General features: G+C 43.0%; 1 protein-coding gene across 1 annotated transcript in view; it reads left to right on the top strand.

The window, feature by feature from the left end:
* Positions 1-5,066: 5,066 nt before the first annotated feature.
* Positions 5,067-21,049, top strand: part of LOC126416298 (beta-galactosidase-1-like protein 2) — a 93,142-nt gene continuing 77,159 nt past the window's right edge. Inside the window, exon 1 of the mRNA XM_050083956.1 lies at positions 5,067-5,175. Coding sequence (XP_049939913.1) covers positions 5,115-5,175 — 61 coding nt within the window. The 5' untranslated portion in view covers positions 5,067-5,114. The remainder of the gene's footprint in view (positions 5,176-21,049) is intronic.

Genomic DNA, 21,049 nt, shown 5'->3' with positions numbered 1-21,049 from the left:
AAAGTCAATCAAACTGCTTGATGATCAGAGAAACTTGCATCCAATACCTCAGATTTAAAGCCACATTTTGGTTTGTCAATGAATATTTGGTCTATAGTACTTTCACTTTTGCTGCTGTATCTGGTGGCATCTTCTCCACACATGTCCATATTGTATGTTTTTAGTAGATTAACAAGTTTTTACACTTTTTTACAGTTGTCCTTGAAATTAATATTGAAATCCCCATGGACAACTATGTATTTTGACTGACTGTTGAGATAGTTCAGAAGATTTTCCAAATTTTCAGACCTCTAGCTCATATAGCTTATTGGTTAAGCCCTGTACATTATGACATAGGAGAGTTACAGAATTATTCAGTTCCGTGAGAGGTATGTTTCTTGCTTGGTTACTTCTTTGAAGAGGAGGCTCTAGTCTTTTCGTTTCTGACCTGATTTTCACCTCCTGGGGGTCCTGGACTTCTTGGTTGTTTTCTTCTGCAGTGGAATGGGCCATAAAAAAGCGTTCATATGTTGTTTGGATGCCAATTTCTGCTTGGTGCTTCGTCGTGATCTGTTGTTTTTATATGTGTTGCAGAGAAAGTCAGGACAATGATATTCGGGAATAAACCCACCTCTAGCAATACACCGCTCGGAACATAAACGGCTGTGAACGATAGAAGACAGTACTCATTGACAGAGGTCAGTCCCTCGTATCACGTGATTTCTTGTGTGACGTCATGTCACGTGTCATCAGCGAAAAACACATTGACTTCAAGCGCATGTTGCACTGAGTAATCAAGAAAGACGGTGCATTACAGAATGGCAGACTACTCGTTTTCAGAGTACACCAACACGTTGCTCATCTATGGTGAAAGCGGACGAAATGGTCGATTAGCACAACGTCTGTTTCACAAACGACTTCCGAATCGTGCCCGTCCACCACCTGCCATTTTTGCAAGATTGGAACAATGGCTTCAGGAAACCGTCGCCGTCAAGGCTAATAGGGCAGAAGACTGTGGTCGTGGCTGGGCGCACCGCTATGTTGATGTGTATGGAAGAGGAAGTCCTCCAACTGGTCGACCTGAACCCGTTGGGGAGTACCTGAAACACCTCAGGTTCTGAAACTTCCCGGCAGATTAAAACTGTGTGCTGGACCGAGACTCGAACTCAGGACCTTTGCCTTTCACGGGAAAGTGCTCTACCAACTGAACTACCCAAGCACGACTCACGCCCTGTCCTCACAGCTTTAATTCCGCCATTACCTCGTCTCCTACCTTCCAAACTTCACAGAAACTCTCCAGGGGATCATGCAGAACTAGCACTCCTGGAAGAAAGGATAATGCGGAGACATGGCTTAGCCACAGCCTTCTTCCAGGAGTACTAGTTCTGCAGGGTTCGCAGGAGAGCTTCTGTGAAGTTTGGAAGGTAGGAGACGAGGTACTGGCGGAATTAAAGCTGTGAGGACGGGGCGTGAGTTGTGCTTGGGCAGCTCAGTTGGTAGAGCACTTGCCGCGAAAAGCAAAGGTCCCGAGTTCGAGTCTCGGTCCGGCACACAGTTTTAATCTGCCAGGAGGTTTCATACCAGCGCACACTCCGATGTAGAGTGAAAATTTCATTCATCTCAGGTTCTGTCGATGTATCCCAGTGCAGCTTCTGGCGGTTTCTCCATGAACAGCAACTTCACCCATACTACCTCCAGAGGGTGCAAGAATTGGGTCCAGCTGGCGCCACATGTCGATTGTTCTGCATGGTTCCCATGTCGATGTGTCGACGTTCCAGACTTTCCTTTCCTCAGATCACTCTTTTCACTGATGAAGGGCATTTCACAAACTAAGGTCTGATCAAGCGTCGTAACAGGCCACATTTGGTTTGGGCAAAACCTTCATGCCACAAACCCCCTTGAATTTGAACATCGTTTCGATATTAAAGTGTGGGCTGGTATTATCGGTGCTCGTATGACTGGCCCATATATTCTACCGCTCCGTCTATGGGTCTCAGTCATTTGACTTTCCTGCAAGACGTACTGGTGCAGCTTTTGTAGGATGTGACATTGCGTATCCGCCACATGATGTAGTTCCAGCACAATGGCGCGGCAGCCCACTTTTCATTTGACGTCTGTCAGCACCTTCACCAAACATTTGGGGACAGATGGATAGGTCACAGTTGACTGATTCGTTGGGATCTTTTTCCTCTAGGGCTACATAAAGAGTATTATCTACACTACTGGCCATTAAAATTGCTACACCACGAAACTGACGTGCTACAGACACGAAATTTAACCGACAGGAAGAAGATGCTGTGATATGCAAATGATTAGCTTTTCAGAGCATTCACACAAGGTTGGCGCCGGTGGCGACACCTACAAAATGCTGACATGAGGAAAGTTTCCAACCGATTTCTCATACATAAACAGCAGTTGACCGGCGTTGTCTGGTGAAACATTGTTGTGATGCCTCGTGTAAGGAGGATAAATGCGTACCATCACATTTCCGACTTTGATAAAGGTCAGATTGTAGCCTATCACGATTGTAGTTTATCGTATCACGACATTGCTGCTCACATTGGTCGAGATCCAATGACTGTTAGCAGAAGATGGAATCGGTGGGTTCAGGAGGGTAATACGGAACGCCGGGCTGTCACTAGCAGTCGAGATGACAGGCATCTTATCTGCATGCCTGTAACGGATCGTGCAGCCACGTCTCGATTCCTGAGTCTACAGATGGAGACGTTTGCAAGACAACAACCATCTGCTTGAAGAGTTCGATGACGTTTGCAGCAGCATGGACTATCAGCTCGGAGACCATGGCTGCAGTTACCCTTGACGCTGCAACACAGACAGGAGCGCCTTTGTTGGTGTACTCAACGACGAACCTGGGTGCACGAATTGCAAAACGTCATTTTTTCGTATGAATCCAGGTTCTGTTTACAGTATCACGATGGTCGCATCCGTGTTTGGCGACATCGCGGTGAACGCACACTGGAAGCGTGTATGCATCATCGACATAATGGCGTATCACCCGGCGTGATGGCATGGGGTGTCATTGGTTACACGTCTTGGTCACCTCTTGTTCGCATTGACGGCACATTGAACAGTGGACGTTACAGTTCAGATGTGTTACGACCCGTGGCTCTACCCTTCATTGGATCCTTGTGAAACCCTACATTTCAGCAGGATAACGCACGACCGCATGTTTCAGGTCGTGCACGGGCCTTTCTCGATACAGAAAATGTTCGACTTCTGCCCTGGTCAGCACATTCTCCAGGTCTCTCACCAACTGAAAATGTCTGGTCAATGGGGGCCGAGCAACTGGTTCGTCACAATACGCCAGTTACTACTCTTGATGAACTGTGGTATCGTGTTGAAGCTGCATGTGCAGCTGTAGCTGTACACGCCATCCAAGCTCCGTTTGACTCAATGCCCAGGCGTATCAAGGCCATTATTACGGCCAGAGGTGGTTGTTCTGGGTACTGGTTTCTCAGGATCTATGCACCCAAATTGCGTGAAAATGTAATCACATGTCAGTTGTAGTATAATATATTTGTCCAATGAATACCCGTTTATCATCTGCATTTCTTCTTGGTGTAGCAATTTTAATGGCCAATAGTGTAATAACCCAATGGAGTCACAAGACGACCTCCTTGCCCTTGTAAAATGGCTGCAGCAGAGCTGGATCAGGAGACTCCAGGGCTTTTGCACTGTGTGTATCTGAACAATTTTCTCAGGTGCACTTTGTGCAACGAAACTCATGGTAATCAGGTCGAGCATATGTTGTAGTTCAAGGTACGGGTTGGTTGATGCACGTGCAGCGTATCTTTTGATGTTCTTTCAAAGTCGTATATCTTCCAAACGGCGCTTTTCCGGACGTATGTTTATTACCAAATATTGCTGTCCGGAGTCCCCTCTACAACACCTATAGCTGTGTAATACGAATTCTGAAACACCGTATATATCTGCTGGATCTGTTGACTATTACGTGCGTTAGCTGTATGTAAATAAATAAATAAATAAGTATTCCTTACTTAGATGCATCTGTAGGGCAATGGTTTCTTTTTTTTAATGGCTTCACTAAAAGTGATCTTTGTGACATTTGAGAATAAGGTATGAACCCTCCAAACTAGTTGCAAGCCGACGATAAATAAACGAATCTTTTAGTTCTATTTTTAATCTCAGCTCACACAAACGGTATCGTAACCGTTTTCGTCTCATAAGCATGTCATCAAGGCACGATCCAGTTAAATGTTGTTACTGGTAAACTTAAAGTAATAGACCAGCTGAAGACAGATGCTCAGGAATGTGTAGTTATAAGTGCAAGTATATCGGTTTGATTGTTAAAAGGAATAATGATGCAGTTACAAAATTTGTGAGTGTACTTGTCACTGAAGATGGAAATTTGTACATAAAAACGACGAAATAGTGAAAAGAAGAATTTAGACACTGCTCAAAACTTGGAATAAGTTCCTTTTTTTAGGCGAGTCTATCATTACGCCGGAAGAACCACCAAACAGCTGAAACGGCTGGACTGATGAAAGAATGCGAAAAAAACCAAGCGTGAATGTCAAGTGCTAACTGAGGTCGAAATACTTACCAGTCTCATAGGCGACCAAGCCCCTAACGACGATGAGGAAGATCCTAGCGCCAATGGCCGTGGTGGAAAGGTGGAGACCACTATGGATCGGTTAGGACAAGAAGAAGACTGAGATTCAAATAATAATAATAATTTGTACTTCTTTTCCTAAATGGTAGGCATACTTTAATGGCTATTTTGAACTCTTCAAATTAAGCCATGTAGTCATACCTCCGTGTTATTTGTAAGGCATGTGATGCAAAATATATCTGAACTGTTTTATGTTTAGATCGGTGTTTCCTTGTTTAGTATTTTTATGGCCAGTAAAAATATGTTATCGTAAATGATAGGTCATCCGACAAATGACTTACCCGTCCGAACTTGTTTCGGATGTCACTAACAGAGAGCTCCTGGTTATGTCACGGTAACTTCGGCGCCGTGTTAGTCTGCCACAGTCAGCACGCGCTGATAGCATAGCAGGTGAGGTAACATTCGTTAATCTGTTAAGGTCGGTGCGCAGCGATCGGTATATAAGCGATTCCGAGACAGAAGCGTGCAGTTCAGGGCCAACATGTTGTGGTTACTAGCGTGCATATTCGGCCTTCTGTCCACAGGAAGTGTTCACTGCCAAGGTAAGCCATTGCTTACTTGCAAGCGTTCGTAAGGCCACTTTCACCTCTTGCTTCATGTCAAAGTACCACTAGCGCGTAGCGACCTCCGCTACGGAGCTACTATAGTTCACATGTATTCTTGTTTCTGAGGCCTATCTTCCACAGCCGCAGGTCACATTTAACATGGGAGCTATTCCACCTTTTAAGACTTTATAATGTCTTATTTGGACCAAACGCATTTCGCTTTATGTAAAGGATCTACAATGGTTATTTATTTGGCTCCTATATTATTTCATTGCGTTCTTCTGTACACGGGCGCTCGGTATGTAACACACTGCATTGACACACAATTTTTTCTCGTTTGCCTGTTTTTATATATCTGCGTTCAGCTTGTGTACTTTACTTGTTTCGATAGCGCCGTCGAAACAAAGTAGACAAGATAAAAGTGAATACCGGTACATAAAAGTATGCCAACGAGAAAATATTGTGTGTTATTCAGTTCCTCAAAGTACAGATTGAATAACACTGGAGATTGGCTACAACCCTGTCTCATACCCTTCTCAATCACTGTATCCTTTTCACGACCTTAGATACTTAGAACTGCACTGCGGTTTCTCTATGAGTTGTAAATAATTTTTAAACTTTTGCTTCCTGTATTTTATCAGAATTTCAAAGAGTGTATTCCCGTCAGCATTGTCAAAAGATTTCTCAAAATGTACAAGTGCTATTACGTTGGTTCATAAGTTCGTAGCGTTTTTTGTTGCATGTTGTTATGGGTTTATTTATCGAATTTTATTTTTTTATTTGTAGTTCACTATTGCTGTTTGAGATTACATATCGCCCTTTTGTCATGTGGAGATAGTGAGTGGAGCTGTGGATGTTAGAAAATGGAGTGCCAAGTGAAGAAATCGGAACATTTCCAACGTACCCTTTTGTTTGAGTTCAATAGAGGGTGACAGCAGCGGAGGCAGCCGGCAATTTTTGCACCATGTCTGCGGATAATATCATTCCACAGAGCATGGCAATAAAATGGTTTCTCGTTTTAAGGAGGACTGGTTTGCCATTAATGACACTCCCCGTTCAGCAAAACTTTCGGGGTTTGATGATGATCGTTTAAACGCATTAATCTAAGCCAGCGAACCCGCAGAATGGCGAATGCGATGATCCACTATCGTGCAGCATTTGCATGCAATGGGGAAGGTTCAAAAATGCGCTCTAAGCCAAAATCACAAAAATCACCTGGTGCCCATATGGTCATCTCATGAACAAAGCCTACCATTTATATCTTGTGTCGTTACTGGTGACGAGAAATGGTGTCCTTATGTTACCACAAGGAAAAGATAGGATGGTTGAGCCCAGACAAAGCATCCACAAAAGGTAACGTTATCCACCTGGTGGAACAGCGATACTATAGCGTACTACGAATTGCTTCCCCCAAGCGTAATCATCACTGCTGACATTCATTGTCAACAACTGAGACGCTTTGCAGACACGTTCCAAGAGCAACAACAAGGAAGACTGCATGTAGTAATGCTACTCCACGTTAACAGCCGCCTGCATATTGCTAGACTGGCAAAAAGTAGCATACAGGAGCTGGGTTGGGAAGTCATTCCACAACGCTCTAACCATGGCTCGATGAGTTCTTCGCCTCAAAAGGATATGATTTCTACTATCGTGGAATCGAGAAGTTACCACAGCGTCGGCAGACTGTTGCAAATAGTGAAGAAGAATATATTATTGATGAATAAAGTCTTTGTTATTTGTATCTGTTGTGCTTATTAAACTTATGGAAAAACGATACGAATTTATGCATCAACCCAGTATAATCGTAGGTTTGTCTATCTTCAAACTATCTTTTTAAATAAACCATTGAGCCAGAATTTTTTAGTTTCTTCCTACATTTCTCCGTTACCCAAACTTATCTTACCATAGGTCGGCTTGTACCAGTTTTTCCATTCTTCTGTAAATAATTCGCGTCAGTATTATGCATCCATGACACATAATAGATCTTCAGCACCTACTTTCTGTGGAACTGGAATTATTGTATTTTTCTTTATGTCTGAAGATATTTCCATAGTCTCATGTACCTTGAACACGAGGTGGAACAGTTTTGTCATGGCTGGCTCTGCCAAGGATCTCCATAATTCTGAAGGAATGTCACCTACTCCGAAGAACTTCGTGCGATGTAGGTCTTTCAGTGCGCTGATAAATTGCTCTCGTATCATCATATCTAGCTTTTTGTCTTCATCTACAACCTTTTCCTTTTCTGTAATGTTGCCTTGAATATAATTTCCCCTGTTGAGCCTTTCTACATATTCCTTCTACCTTCCCATTGTTTCCAACGGCCTTGCCGCAGTGCTAACACCGGTTCCCGTCAGGTCACCAAAGTTAAGCGCTGTTGGGCTGGGCTACTTCTTGGATGGGTGATCATCCGGTCTGCCGAGCGCTGTTGCAGGTGGGCTGCACTCACACCTTGTGAGGCAAACTGAGAAGCGACTTGATTGAAAAGTAGTGGCTCCGGTCTCAGAAACTGACGTACGGCCGTGAGAGCGGTGTGCTGGCCACATGCCCCTCCATATCCGCATCCAGTGACGCCTGTGGGCTGAGGATGACTCGGCGGTCGGTCGGTCCCGTTGGGCCTTCCAAGGCGTGATCGGACAGAGAGACCTTTCTTCCCCATGTTCGTTAGTGCTGGCTTGACATCTGAGCTCTTGATATGAATATCTCTGCTTTTCTTTTCCCCAAAGGACTTTTTCTGTAGGTGACATCTGTATCCACGTAGGCATGCGCTCTTCTACAGCTTGTACTTGTTCTGTACCCATTCCTGCTTAGACATTTTGTACTTTCTGTGAATCTTATTTTTATAGGTCTATATTCCCTTTCGTCAACTTAATTCAATTGGCCCTTTGCTGCCTTCACTATTTCATCTTTCACTGCTACCCGTTAGTCTTCTGTTGTATGCCTTTCCCTTGTTCCAGTCAACAGATGCCTTAATGCTCTTTGAAACTCTCAGTTACTGATTATTTCAATTTATCCAGGTAGCGTCTCCTTACTTTCCTACTTTTCCAGTTTCATTAGTTTTGATCTGCAGTTCATAACAAATAAATTATGGCCAGAGTAAGAATCTACCCCTGGATTTACCTTTCAGTTTAAAATCTTGCCATCACATAATCTATCCGAAACTTTCTGGTATAACGAGGTGTCTTCCATGTATATAACGGGTTTCTATTATTCTTAAACCAAATCTTAGCCATGATTAAATTATGCTCTGCGAAAGAAGTAGCTTTGCCTTCATTCCTTTTCCCCCAGTCCATGTTCTCCTGCTACATGAACCAGACACATTAATGTCATCACACCGTATATCCGACATCAACGTGCAATAACCACTCTCCGACGGTCAGTGGCAGCACTAGCATTGGATTGTATGTGAAGCATATCGGTGGGACGTGAACAACAGTGCAGTCGATGTTGTAATGCGGAAACGGAGCGATTTATCTGACGTCAAGAGGGGAGTGACGACAAGCTTTCAGGCCAAGCGTGGGAGCATTCCTGAAATGAGCATTTCTGAAACGGCAAGGTTTGTAAACTGCTCCCATACCGCCGTGATTAAAATGTTGCGTGCATGGCGAAATGGCGCTATCCAAATCCGGCGCTGAGGCAACTGATCTACACTATGGGCCATACATGACAGGGGTGAACGGAGGCTGTGGAGGTATATACAGGGGAATAGACGTGCAATTGTTGAGCAGCCGACCACTCAGATGAACCAAGGGGATACGAACAGTGTCTGCTTGACGACCGTTCAGTGAACACTGCTGCGTGTGGGCCACCGCAGCAGGTGCTTGGTTCATACACCCATGCTGGCATCAGCGAAAATGGCTGGGATTTGCACGTCAGAACTGTAACTGGACGAACACTGTTTAGCGACAGACGTCCTTTACAAATGAAACGCTTTTTATGCTCCATCAGACAAATGGCCATTGGTATGTACTTCGTCAAATGTCTGAAAGTACATACTATTCAAAAAAATGGTTCAAATGGCTCTGAGCACTATGGGACTTAACATCTGAGGTCATCAGTCCCCTAGAATTTAGAACTACTTAAACCTAAGGACATCACACACATCAATGCCCGAGGCAGGATTCGAACCTGCGACCGTAGCTGTCGCGCGGTTCCAGACTGTAGCGCCTAGAACCGCTCGTCCACAACGGCCGGCTACACACCATTCAGTAATCGTCAGAAGTATCTAGGCCAATGGAGAGAGAGTTGTGGTCTGCGGAATGTTCTCGTCATTATGGAAGGCACCATGCTTCATGACAAGTAAGTATTTATCCATGGGGATCACGTTCACCATTACATGCACTTTGTCTCTACTCAGCATGATGGCATCTACCAGCTGGAAAATGCAATATGTCACACAGCTCGCAGTGCACTTGCGTAGTTAGAAGAGCACTAAGGTGAGTTAACCATACTCCTCTGGCTACCTGACTCCTCTATCGTAACCCACAAGTGCTCTACTGGAAAAAAAAAAAAATTGGAAAATCGTGCTGGCCGGAAAACTTACAGCACGTCTTGCAGAGCACGTTGAGTTTCCGGGACAGTGTGTAGGCGAGCGTTATCCTGTTGAAACAAAACATCACCTTTCTGCTGCAAGAACGCCAAAAGAACGGCTCTAACAACATTGTGCATATACTAAGGGCTCGTTAGTGTCTCTGTCAGAACACCGAAGGTGAGCGAGAGCAGTAGCTTATCTCACCCTAGACCATAAGGCCTGAGGAGGGGCCAGTGTGTCTCAGGCGAATTCAGTCTACAAGACAGCGCTCACTAAGTCTATGTCATAAGTGTAAACGACCATCACTTCCATACAGGCAGAATGTGCTTTCATCGCTGAAGGCCACAGCGCGCCATTCCATCTTCCAAGTGATCCGGTGACGGCAACAGTCGATCCGTGCAGTCAATGCTGTGGCGTGACTAGAAAACGGACTAGAGATCTGCATGCCCGTGGTCCCACTGCCAAAATTGGTCCACGTTAGTTCATGTTGATACTTATGGGCTCAAAAGCCCTCTTATCTATGCTGTGGTAGCTGTACAATCTGCCATTGCTGCCGTTATAGTATGACGATTCTCGCGGGCACCCATGTGGTGTGAACGTCCAGAATCTCGTCTACGGGTGTGAGCGTGTTTACATGATCCCTGATGCTAGCAGCGTTGCACAACTGACGTAACATGTTTACCGTGTGAGGCAATTCTATGAAAGGACCATCCCGCCACTCGCGAGGCCACAATTTGAACCCTTTCTAACATGATCAGTTGGCTGTTGGAAGCAGAAATGCGTCTCCACGGCATGGTCGCCTGCTTGCTTCACATCTTTGTACCACACTGAACCTTCTTGGTGTGAACATTCCTTACCAAAGGGTAGACAAATATGGCGCTCTAATACCTAAGCCACTACACTGTGTGTTGGCGAACGACGTTAAAGCCATTTTCAGTACATCTGCTATCCCCAAATGGCATATGCCGTCATCGGATCAAAATCGTCGTCGTTTTTCCAGGTGTACTAATTTTTTTCTGGGAACGTATTTAATTTACCTTTGCATTGGTGTTAAAATTAAACTGGGTCAATACTCAGGGATTTTCCTTTGTAAAGGAACATTTGATAACGGAGATCAGCATTTCTGCTATTGTTTCGCTACCCTCAATTTCAGTTCCTGTGCTATCCAGCAGAGGCTAGACACGAACTTCGTTGCCACTAACAGCCCCACGTATGACCAAAATTTCTTTGGATTATATGAGAGATCTTTCGACAACATTCTGCTACTGTGGCTCTTCAACGTTTCGTGTATTGTCCTCTTCACAGTCATACACTTTTCATTTAGTCTTTACAGTGACTGTATACCATGGAAGGTACACCTCATCATGAACTGTTCCACTCGACATATATCTATCGAGTGCATGATCAACTATTTTTTTTTAACTTCAGCCACAGTCCTTCAACATTCTCAAGTCCGTTACTAAATGTTTCAAGTTCCTCTCTGAGATATGACGGTCTTCCCTCTCGGTAGTGCCACATGGCTGTCTGGAGCCTGATCTTCTTGTGACCATACCTTGCTGTGACGAATGCAGCCAGCAATCACGTACAGTGCCTACATTCCTGTCAAGTATTTCTGCAATATCGCGGAAGGAATGTCCAGCTACTCATAGCCCTATTACGCGACCTCGTTCGAACTTGGTGAGGTGTTGGTAATGGCGCCTTCATTGTCTTAAAGGCATTATTCACTGACATCAACTCACTCAATCCAGTCTCAAAGGTAACTAACGCTCACGACCTTGAAAACCAGTATTTAAAACAAATCTGATTTGCATCCTCATAGTGGTGCTACTAGCGCCTCTCTCATGCGGTTGGTGCGAAATTTAAACAGACACCATCTTTCAGATATAGAAACACGTTTACCAACTTTCATTTATGTCATAGAACTCCTTCTTGCTTTTAGGATTTTTTCCATCAGCGTATCTTTGGTTTCCTTAAATGTTATTCAGTTTCGGTGCTGATCAGCAGTCAATATGGATATGAATCTTCACAGAACCATGCCGAAACGATGCCGGCAATCTTTGCTTCATCGTTTTTTTGCTAAAAACTTTCCAAGCAGAAAGGTGGTGGTCTAACACCATAGCACATTACAGACACTCCAACACATTAGCATGGCAGCAGTATATGTACCAGTCACCTGTCCCCAGTTATCATAAGGACGTTCCCTCCTACTTGATACACAATGATATCACAACAGTAGTCTACCATTTGTTTAGGGAAAAAGAAAACCCATGAAAGCTTGCTGATTCTGCATTCAGTTTTACACGGCAGACTCAGAAGAACGCAGTCATGCTGTATTGCACAATGTCCAGTCACATTAATACTACCACATGTCAAAAGCTTGAACAATGAGTTTTTGCAGTGTGGACCATTGTGACATGTGCAGGAAGAGATTCAGTTAGGTTATAGAAGGTACTGACAGGGATGCGGCTCCACACTGACTCAGATGCCATGCTCAGATGCTCTAGATTTCTCAGTTGACGATCCATGGTGCATACAGTACGACTGAGGTGGACCCACATATTCTTGACTGAGTTTTAATCCGGGGAATTTAGGGGCAAGGGGGTTACGATATTCTCATCTTGGTGTTCTTCGAACTATGCTTGTACATTGCGAGCTGTGTGACATGTTGCATTGTCCTGATGGTAAATGCCATCAAGCTGAGGAAAAACAGACTGCATGTGGTGATGGACGTGATTCCTTACTGATAGACACATACTTGTATTGATTCATTGTGCCTTCCAGAATTATGAGATCAGGGAATTCCACAAAAACATTCCCCAGACCATAATGCCCCTCCTCTGACCTGGATCCTTTTGGTGATTGTAGTAGGGTGTTTGTTTTCAGACGTTTCACACCGTACACTCCAACAACCATCTATCTGATGGAGCACAAAATGTGATTCATCAGAAAAGATCACCAGTTAACACTTGGCGAACATCCAGTTGCGGTACTGGCGTGCAAACTCCAGCTTACGTGGCTGATGGGTTGTGTGGGTGCATGAACCAGGCGCCTGCTGTGAAGCCCAAACGCAGTAACGTTTGCTGAATGCTCGTTGAGGAGACATTGTCGTTAGCCCCTTGGTTCATCTAGGTAGTAGGTTGCTCAAAAGTTGCACATCTATTCATCCACGCCATCTCTACAGTGTTGTTCTTCCCTCTCATCTATGGTCTATGATTCACCACAGATGCCTCAGCGCCAGTTTTGGATACCACAATTTTGCCATGTACAGTGTACTTCAACTACAGTAGCACACGAACAGTTTACACACTTTGCTGTTTCGGGAATGCTACCACCTTTGGCCCGAAAGCTAATTATCATGCCCTTTTGGACATCAGATAAATGGTTCCATTTCGACATTACGACAATGACTGCACTGTTTTCCAGGCCCCTCGCCCACCATCCCTCCTCCACCGAGTCGCTTTATATACCCTCCACTGCTAGTGCTGTCATCTGCTGCCTGTGACATCGAACACAGGCAGTGGTCACATTAACGTGACTGGACCTTGTAGGTGTATATATCTATGTTTAACCGCACAACACATTAGTCAAAGAAGAAAATACCTTTTTCTGTGCTAGGAGAGGAAGGAAAACTTGTGAAAATACAAAAATGTGATTTCCAGTATTGGGAACTTTTCAAAATAGGCAAGGGTTGCCTTGGTGAGGTCCCAGGCTGTTGACAGTTGATTCTACCGACGAACATGAGGTTGGTTTTAAGAGGTTTCCCACATTCATCTCGTCATATACTGGCCCTGAGCTATATTTTACATAACCAGCCAAAATGAATGTAGCTTTCGAAACACATTTTGCTCAACTTCAGCTATACCAGACGACACTAAAAACAGAAATCATGGAGGCATTGCAATAAAGCCACGTATATGATGTTTTATGAGCAATCCAAGTGTTATGGATGGTATCAAAGTAGAATAAGATTGTTTAAAAGTTTCACTCTGTTTCCTCTCTTCAGTGGGTATTAATGTGGCTTTTCGCTGATATTGCAAGATTTTCTCAGTCATTCTGACTTTATTCCTATTTCAGATTTTTAATTTTCAGATTCGACTTAAAATTATGGAAATATGAGTGTATTATTTTTGTGGATATTTTCTATCCTTACATCATAACTCGTTAGATACCGTGCATTTAAACATATGAGGACGTAATTTCAGATCGTTGAATGAAAAGTTGTCATGCATATTAATAACATAAAAAGGAAGTGCTTTGCGTATGATATTGAAAAGTGCATATTGTTTAGGTACCAAAGTAATATACCTCCAAAAAAACGAATTAGATAACTGTCACTCTAGTGACATACGTCCAACAGGTTTATGTATTTCTCATCAAATGTCACGTTTTCCAATTATACACAAACTGGCAAGTTTTGAAACTTGCCCCGCTTGGAAAATTTCTATGGACACCCCTGAAAAGCATAATTGTAGGAAGATGAGGTCATGTAGGCTCATTCTCCTTAAGATACCCTTTCAAACAATCGAGTACTGTTCAATTGCTTTCTGAGCACTCAGTTTTGAAGGCTGTTGTCAGTGCAAAGTTAATGGCTGCTTCTGCTAATCAACATATAAGTCTACTCATTCTACATCTACATCCATGCTCTGTAAACCACCATGAGGTGCATGCCAGAGGGTACATCCCATTGTACCAGTTATTAGGGTTTCTTCCTCCTCTATTCACATACGAAGCACGGGAAGAAGGTTTGAATGCCTCTGTCCGTGCCATAATTATTCTAACCTTAATCTCACAATACCTATGTGAGCGATATGCAGGGGATTGTAGTATATTCCTTGCATCACCATCTTAAGTTGGTTCTTGAAACTTTGTTAGCAGGCTTTCTCGGGATCGTTTACGTCTGTCTTCAATAGTCTTTCAGTTCAGTTTCTTCAGTGTCTTTGTGACACTATTCCCCAGATTAAACAAACATGTGACCATTCATGCTGCTCCTCTCTGTACAAGTTCAATATCCTCGGTTTGTCCTATATGGTATGGGTGCTACACAGATCTTTTGGGTTTTTATTTCCAAAGGAACATTTGAAAATAGAGTTAAGAATTTCAGCTTTTGCTCTGCTACCCTCAGTTTCAGTTTCTGTCTCATTACTAGGGACTGGACACTAATGTTGTTGCCACTATCAGCCTTTACATATGACCAGAGTTTCTTTGGGTGATCTGAAAGGTAATTTGACAATATTGTGCAACAGTAGTCATTGAAGGCATCACATATTGCCCCCTTGACAGCCAAATGCGTTTCATCCAGCATCTCTCTATCTATAGCCCTACGCTTCATTTACACCTATTATGCAGTAATCTCTATTTCTTTAGACGTTTCTTTAAAGTGCCTGTATACCATAGAGATTCCTTCCTGTTGTGGACTGTTCTGCTGCGTACATATCTAACCAATGCATGGTCAACCATTCTTTTAAACTTGAACCATAGTTTCTCCACATGCTCCTGTCCTGTGTTGAAAGTTTCAAGTTCCTCATTGAGATATGACACTACTGACTTTTATCTACTTTAGTGAACATATATATATCTCTGCTTGTTTCAGTTGTCCTTTGTACCTCGATATCATTGTCACAACTGTGTCGCGGTCACTGATACCAGTTTCGATGTGGACATCGTCAAAGAGCCAGGTCTATGTGTTGCTATTAGATCCAATATATTTCCATCATGAGTGGGGTTCCTAACCACTTGTTCTACATCTACATCTACATCTACATCCATACTCCGCAAGCCACCTGACGGTGTGTGGCGGAGGGTACCCTGAGTACCTCTATCGGTTCTCCCTTCTATTCCGGTCTCGTATTGTTCGTGGAAAGAAGGATTGTTGGTACACCTCTGTATGGGCTCTAATCTCTCTGATTTTATCCTCATGGTCTCTTCGTGAGATATACGTAGGAGGGAGCAATATACTGCTTGACTCTTCGGTGAAGGTATGTTCTCGAAACTTCAACAAAAGCCCGTACCAAGCTACTGAGCATCTCTCCTGCAGAGTCTTCCACTGGAGTTTATCTATCATCTCCGTAACGCTTTCGCGATTACTAAATGATCCTGTAACGAAGCGCGCTGCTCTCCATTGGATCTTCTCTATCTCTTCTATCAACCCTATCTGGTATGGATCCCACACTGCTGAGCAGTATTCAAGAAGTGGGTGAACAAGCGTACTGTAACCTACTTCCTTTGTTTTTGGATTGCATTTCCTTAGGATTCTTCCATTGAATCTCAGTCTGGCATCTGCTTTACCGACGATCAACTTTATATGATCATTCCATTTTAAATCACTCCTAATGTGTACTCCCAGATAATTTATGGAATTAACTGCTTCCAGTTGCTGACCTACTGTATTGTAGCTAAATTATAAGGGATCTTTCTTTCTATGTATTTGCAGCACATCACACTTGTCAACATTGAGATTCAATTGCCATTCCCTGCACCATGCGTCAATTCACTGCATATCCTCCTGCATTTCAGCACAATTTTCCATTGTTACAACCTCTCGATATACCACAGCATCATCCACAAATGGCCTCAGTGAACTTCTGATGTCATCCACAATGTCATTTACGTGTAATGTGAATAGCAACGGTCCTACGACACTCCCCTGCGGCACACCTGAAATCACTCTTACTTCAGAAGACTTCTCTCCTTTGAGAATGATATGCTGAGTTCTGTTATCTAGGAACTCTTCAATCCAATCACACAATTGGTCTGATAGTCCATATGCTCCAACTTTGTTCATTAAATGACTGTGGGGAACTGTATCGAACGCCTTGCGGAAGTCAAGAAACATGGCATCTACCTGGGAACGCGTGTCTATGGCCCTCTGAGTCTCGTGGATGAATAGCGCGAGCTGGGTTTCACACGACTGTCTTTCTTGAAACCCATGCTGATTCCTACAGAGTAGATTTCTAGTCTCCAGAAAAGTCATTATATTCGAACATAATATGTGTTCCAAAATTCTACAACTAATAGATTTTAGAGGTATAGGTCTATAGTTCTGCACATCTTTTCGACGTCCCTTCTTGAAAACGGAGCTGACCTGTGCCCTTTTCCAATCCTTTGGAACGCTACACTCTTCTAGAGACTTATGGTACACCGCTGCAAGAAGGGGAGCAAGTTCCTTCGCGTACTCTGTGTAAAATCGAACTGGTATCCCATCAGGTCCAGAGGCCTTTCCTCTTTTGAGCAATTTTAATTCTTTCTCTATCCCTCTGTCTATTTCGATATCTACCATTTTGTCATCTGTGCGACAGTCTAGAGAAGGAACTACAGTGCAGTCTTCCTCTGTGAAACAGCTTTGGAAAAAGACATTTAGTATTTCGCCCATCAGTCAGTCATCCTCTGTTTCAGTACCATTTTGGTCACAGAGTGTCTGAACATTTTGTTTTTATCCAGCTACCACTTTGACATAAGACCAAAATTTCTTAGGATTTTCTGCCAAGTCAGTACATAGAACTTTACTTTCGAATTCATTGAATGCCTCTCGCATAGCCCTCCTCACACTACATTTCACTTCACGTAATTTTTGTTTGTCTGCAAGGTTTGGCTATGTTTATTTTTGCTGTGAAGTTCCCTTTGCTTCCACAGCAGTTTTCTAACTCAGTTGTTGTACCACAGTGGCTCTTTTCCATCTCTTACAATCTTGCTTGGCACATACTCATCTAACACATATTGTACGATGGTTTTGAACTTTGTCCACTGATCCTCAACACTATCTGTACTTGAGACAAAACTTTTGTGTTGAGCCATCAGGTACTCTGAAATCTGCTTTTTGTCACTTTTGCTAAACAGAAAAATCTTCCTACCTTTTTTAATACTTCTATTTATGGCTGAAATCATCGATGCAGTAACTGCTTTATGATCGCTGATTCCCTGTTCTGCGTTAACTGTTTCAAATAGTTTGGCTCTGTTTGTCACCAGAAGGTCTAATATGTTATCGCCATGAGTTGGTTCTCTGTTTAACTGCTCAAGGTAGTTTTCAGATACAGCACTTAAAAAAATTTCACTGGATTCTTTGTCCCTGCCACCCATTATGAACGTTTGAGTCTCCCAGTCTATATCTGGCAAATTAAAATCTCCACCCAGAACTATAACATGGTGGGGAAATCTAATCGAAATATTTTCCAAATCATCCTTTAGGTGCTCAGCCACAACAGCTGCTGAGCCAGGGGACGTATAGAGACATCCAATTACCATGTCAAGTACTGTTCCACAGGATTTCTCATCACGCCCACCACTAACAAAACTGTAATTTTCCAAAGTAATTATTGGATGACTAAAGCCTCCACCAATGACTACAGTATGATTGGGGAACTTATATACAAGTGAACTGAGGTTTTCTTTAAATTTTTCGGTTACTCAGGAGACAAGTGTGACGGGTGAGAGGAGGATCCAATTATCATTTTATGCCTGCCCTTGATACTGACAAGGGAACCTGCCCATCGCACCCCCCGCAGATTTAGTTATAAGTTGGCACAGTGGATAGGCCTTGAAAAACTGAGCACAGATCAATTGAGAAAACAGGAAGAAGTTGTGTGGAACTGTGAAAAAATAAGCAAAATATACAAACTGAGTAGTTCATGGGAACATATCCAATATCAAGGACAATAGGATCGCAGGAGCGCCATGGTCTCGTGGTAACGTAAGCAGCTGCGGATCGAAAGGTCCTTGGTTCAAATCTTCCATTGAGTGAAAATTTTTTATTTTCAATTTTTGTGACAAACTCTTATGTTTTCATCACTTTTTTGGGAGTGATTATCACATCCACAAGAAAACCTAAATCGGGCAAGGTAGAAGAATCGCCAAGTGTACAAGTTAGGTGGGTTGACAACATATTCCTGTCATGTGGTGCACATGCCGTCACCAGTGTCATATAGAATATATCAGATGTGTTTTCCTGTGGAGGAATCGGTTGACCTATGACCTTGCGATCAAATGTTTTCGGTTCCCATTGGAGAGGCACGTCCTTTCGTCTACTAATCGCATGGCTTTGCGATGCGGTCGCAAAACACAGACACTAAACTTATTACAGTGAACAGAGACGTCAATGAACGAACTGACAGATAATAACTATGCAAAAATAAATAAAGTAAAATTTTCACTAGAGGGAAGACTTGAACCAAGGACCTCTCGTTCTGCAGCTGCTCACGCTACCATGGGACCACGGCGCTCCTGAGTTCACATTGTGCCTATGTCGCCCATGGACTACTCAGTTTGTATATTTTGCTTATTTTTTCACAGTTCCACACAACTTCTTCCTGTTTTCTCAATTGATCTGTGTTCAGTTTATCAAGGCCTATCCACTGTGCCAACTTATAACTAAATCTGAGGGGGGTGCGATGGGGAGGTTCCCTTGTGAGTCTTGCCCAAATAGTCTGACATGCAGCTTCAGTTTCTATCTCAGTGGATCTGAGTTTCTTGTCTACTGTGACAAATATACCACTTCCACTTCCCACTTGCCTGTCCTTCAGATATAGACTTAAACTTTCCTCCAGAATCTCATTGCTATCAATTTCAAGTTTCAATCAACTTTCAATACCTAGTATTATGTGAACTTCACTGCTTTTCATGAGCACTTCAAACTCTGGCACTTTGTGAGTGCTTCAGCACTTTACCACTACTCTTTTAATGCTCTCATCTGTGGGAGGCATTTCTTTTGATCTTATACTGATACTTCTGGGTTTGCTATGACAATTATTATTGGAATTGGATGAAGAGACGCCTTATCTAAAAAAATCCTTGTGTGCACCCTACACACAGTCAGCTACCTGAATAGCAGCCTCTGATGTGCTGAGCACACCTGACCCATTTAGGGGGACCCTACAGTCCTCAACCCTATGGCTCAAGTCCAGGAAGTCACAGCCTAGCTTGTCACAGACCCTTTGAAGTCTCTAGTTCAGTCCTTCCACTCAAATCAGAACCAAAGGGCCACAATCAGTTCTGGGTACAATGCTAAAATTATGAGCTTCGTTGAAACTCCCTAACCATGGCTGGTTTTTGTCAGTCTTCTCTGCCAATTGCTGGAATCACCCAAGTATGATCTCAGATCTCAGTTGACAGGCATCACTTGTTGCAATGCATGCCAAAATCTGTAGTTGGTTGCATCCTGTTCCTTCAATGGCTGCTGGAATAAAGTCTTCGATATGTTGAATGAGCCCCTTGAGTGCACCTGGTGTTCTTTCCTGTCCCCTGCTGCCATTTCCCTAAGGGGTACCATCATTCGCCATACATTTGAACTGCCTACAATTAATAGGACCCTACTCTTTTGCATTTGCCTCCTCTTGTTCCCACTGGCTATGTTTCAATTTCAGTGAGACAGAGCACCTCAAACTTTGGTTACAAGGATCAGTACAAAACACAGAGTCCTCCCTGGTCCTCATCTGCCCCATGTAGGATGCCTAGATCAACCATTGACATGCCACTCACAGTGAAGCAGATGAGTAATGACAGATCCTGTACTTTCTGCAGAGGAGGTAGGATTCACAGGAGAGGATAGTATTTGAGGTGTCTCTGGTACTGGTATCATAGGTACATGACTCTCAGGAGCCCTTCCAACACATCGATTCACAGTGGCTGCCAATCGTTTGACAGTAGTCATGGCCAATTTCAGCTGCTTACAAATGTTAACCAATTCATACAGTGTTCGAGAACAGCTTTCACAGTGGGGCTCCTTTCTGACTGGTGCAATGTATTATAAGGCAGTGAAAAAATAATTTTAAATTAAGCTCGCTGATTATCTTTTAATTTGTTGAGGTGCGAAGTTGCTGATCCCAATAAGAATTGAAGCAAATACACTAAATGAGGTTTCTATTAAGGCAACAGAAAAGCCTATGGTAAAAATTAGTATTCTTAAAACGTTTTGAGGTTAATTATAGTTGTTTGCAAACAATAATTCAGAGTTATTTACGATGGATGCAGTTAATATATAGGGCTACTCCTCTTACAAAAAAGCCAATTGCTAGTAGATTATGCAAAGAACAATGGTAGTTCTGAAAATTGTCAAAAATGCACGTTTATTTGCGTTGATATACAACAAAATTTACGGGTGATGTATTCTTGGCAGAACTGCTAACCACAAATGCTGATTTACTATGATATAAATTAAATACCCATAACACTTGTACCACTAACTTAACAAAAATGTAGGGTATGTGTTCAAAAATTCTCAAAAACACCCTGTTTCTCACATAACTGTGCTGTTAAATTAGAGAACGATTGTTTTGAACAAGGATAGGCTTACGGCTCACAAAAATTTTAAAATAGCATAATTAAGTTTAATCCTAGCCTGCCCAGTTAGCTGAG

This window comes from Schistocerca serialis, chromosome 8 (genome assembly GCF_023864345.2).
Source record: "Schistocerca serialis cubense isolate TAMUIC-IGC-003099 chromosome 8, iqSchSeri2.2, whole genome shotgun sequence".
Lineage (NCBI taxonomy): Eukaryota > Metazoa > Arthropoda > Insecta > Orthoptera > Acrididae > Schistocerca > Schistocerca serialis.
Note: the sequence above shows the minus strand (reverse complement) of the source record. Positions and strands in the feature narration are given on the sequence as shown.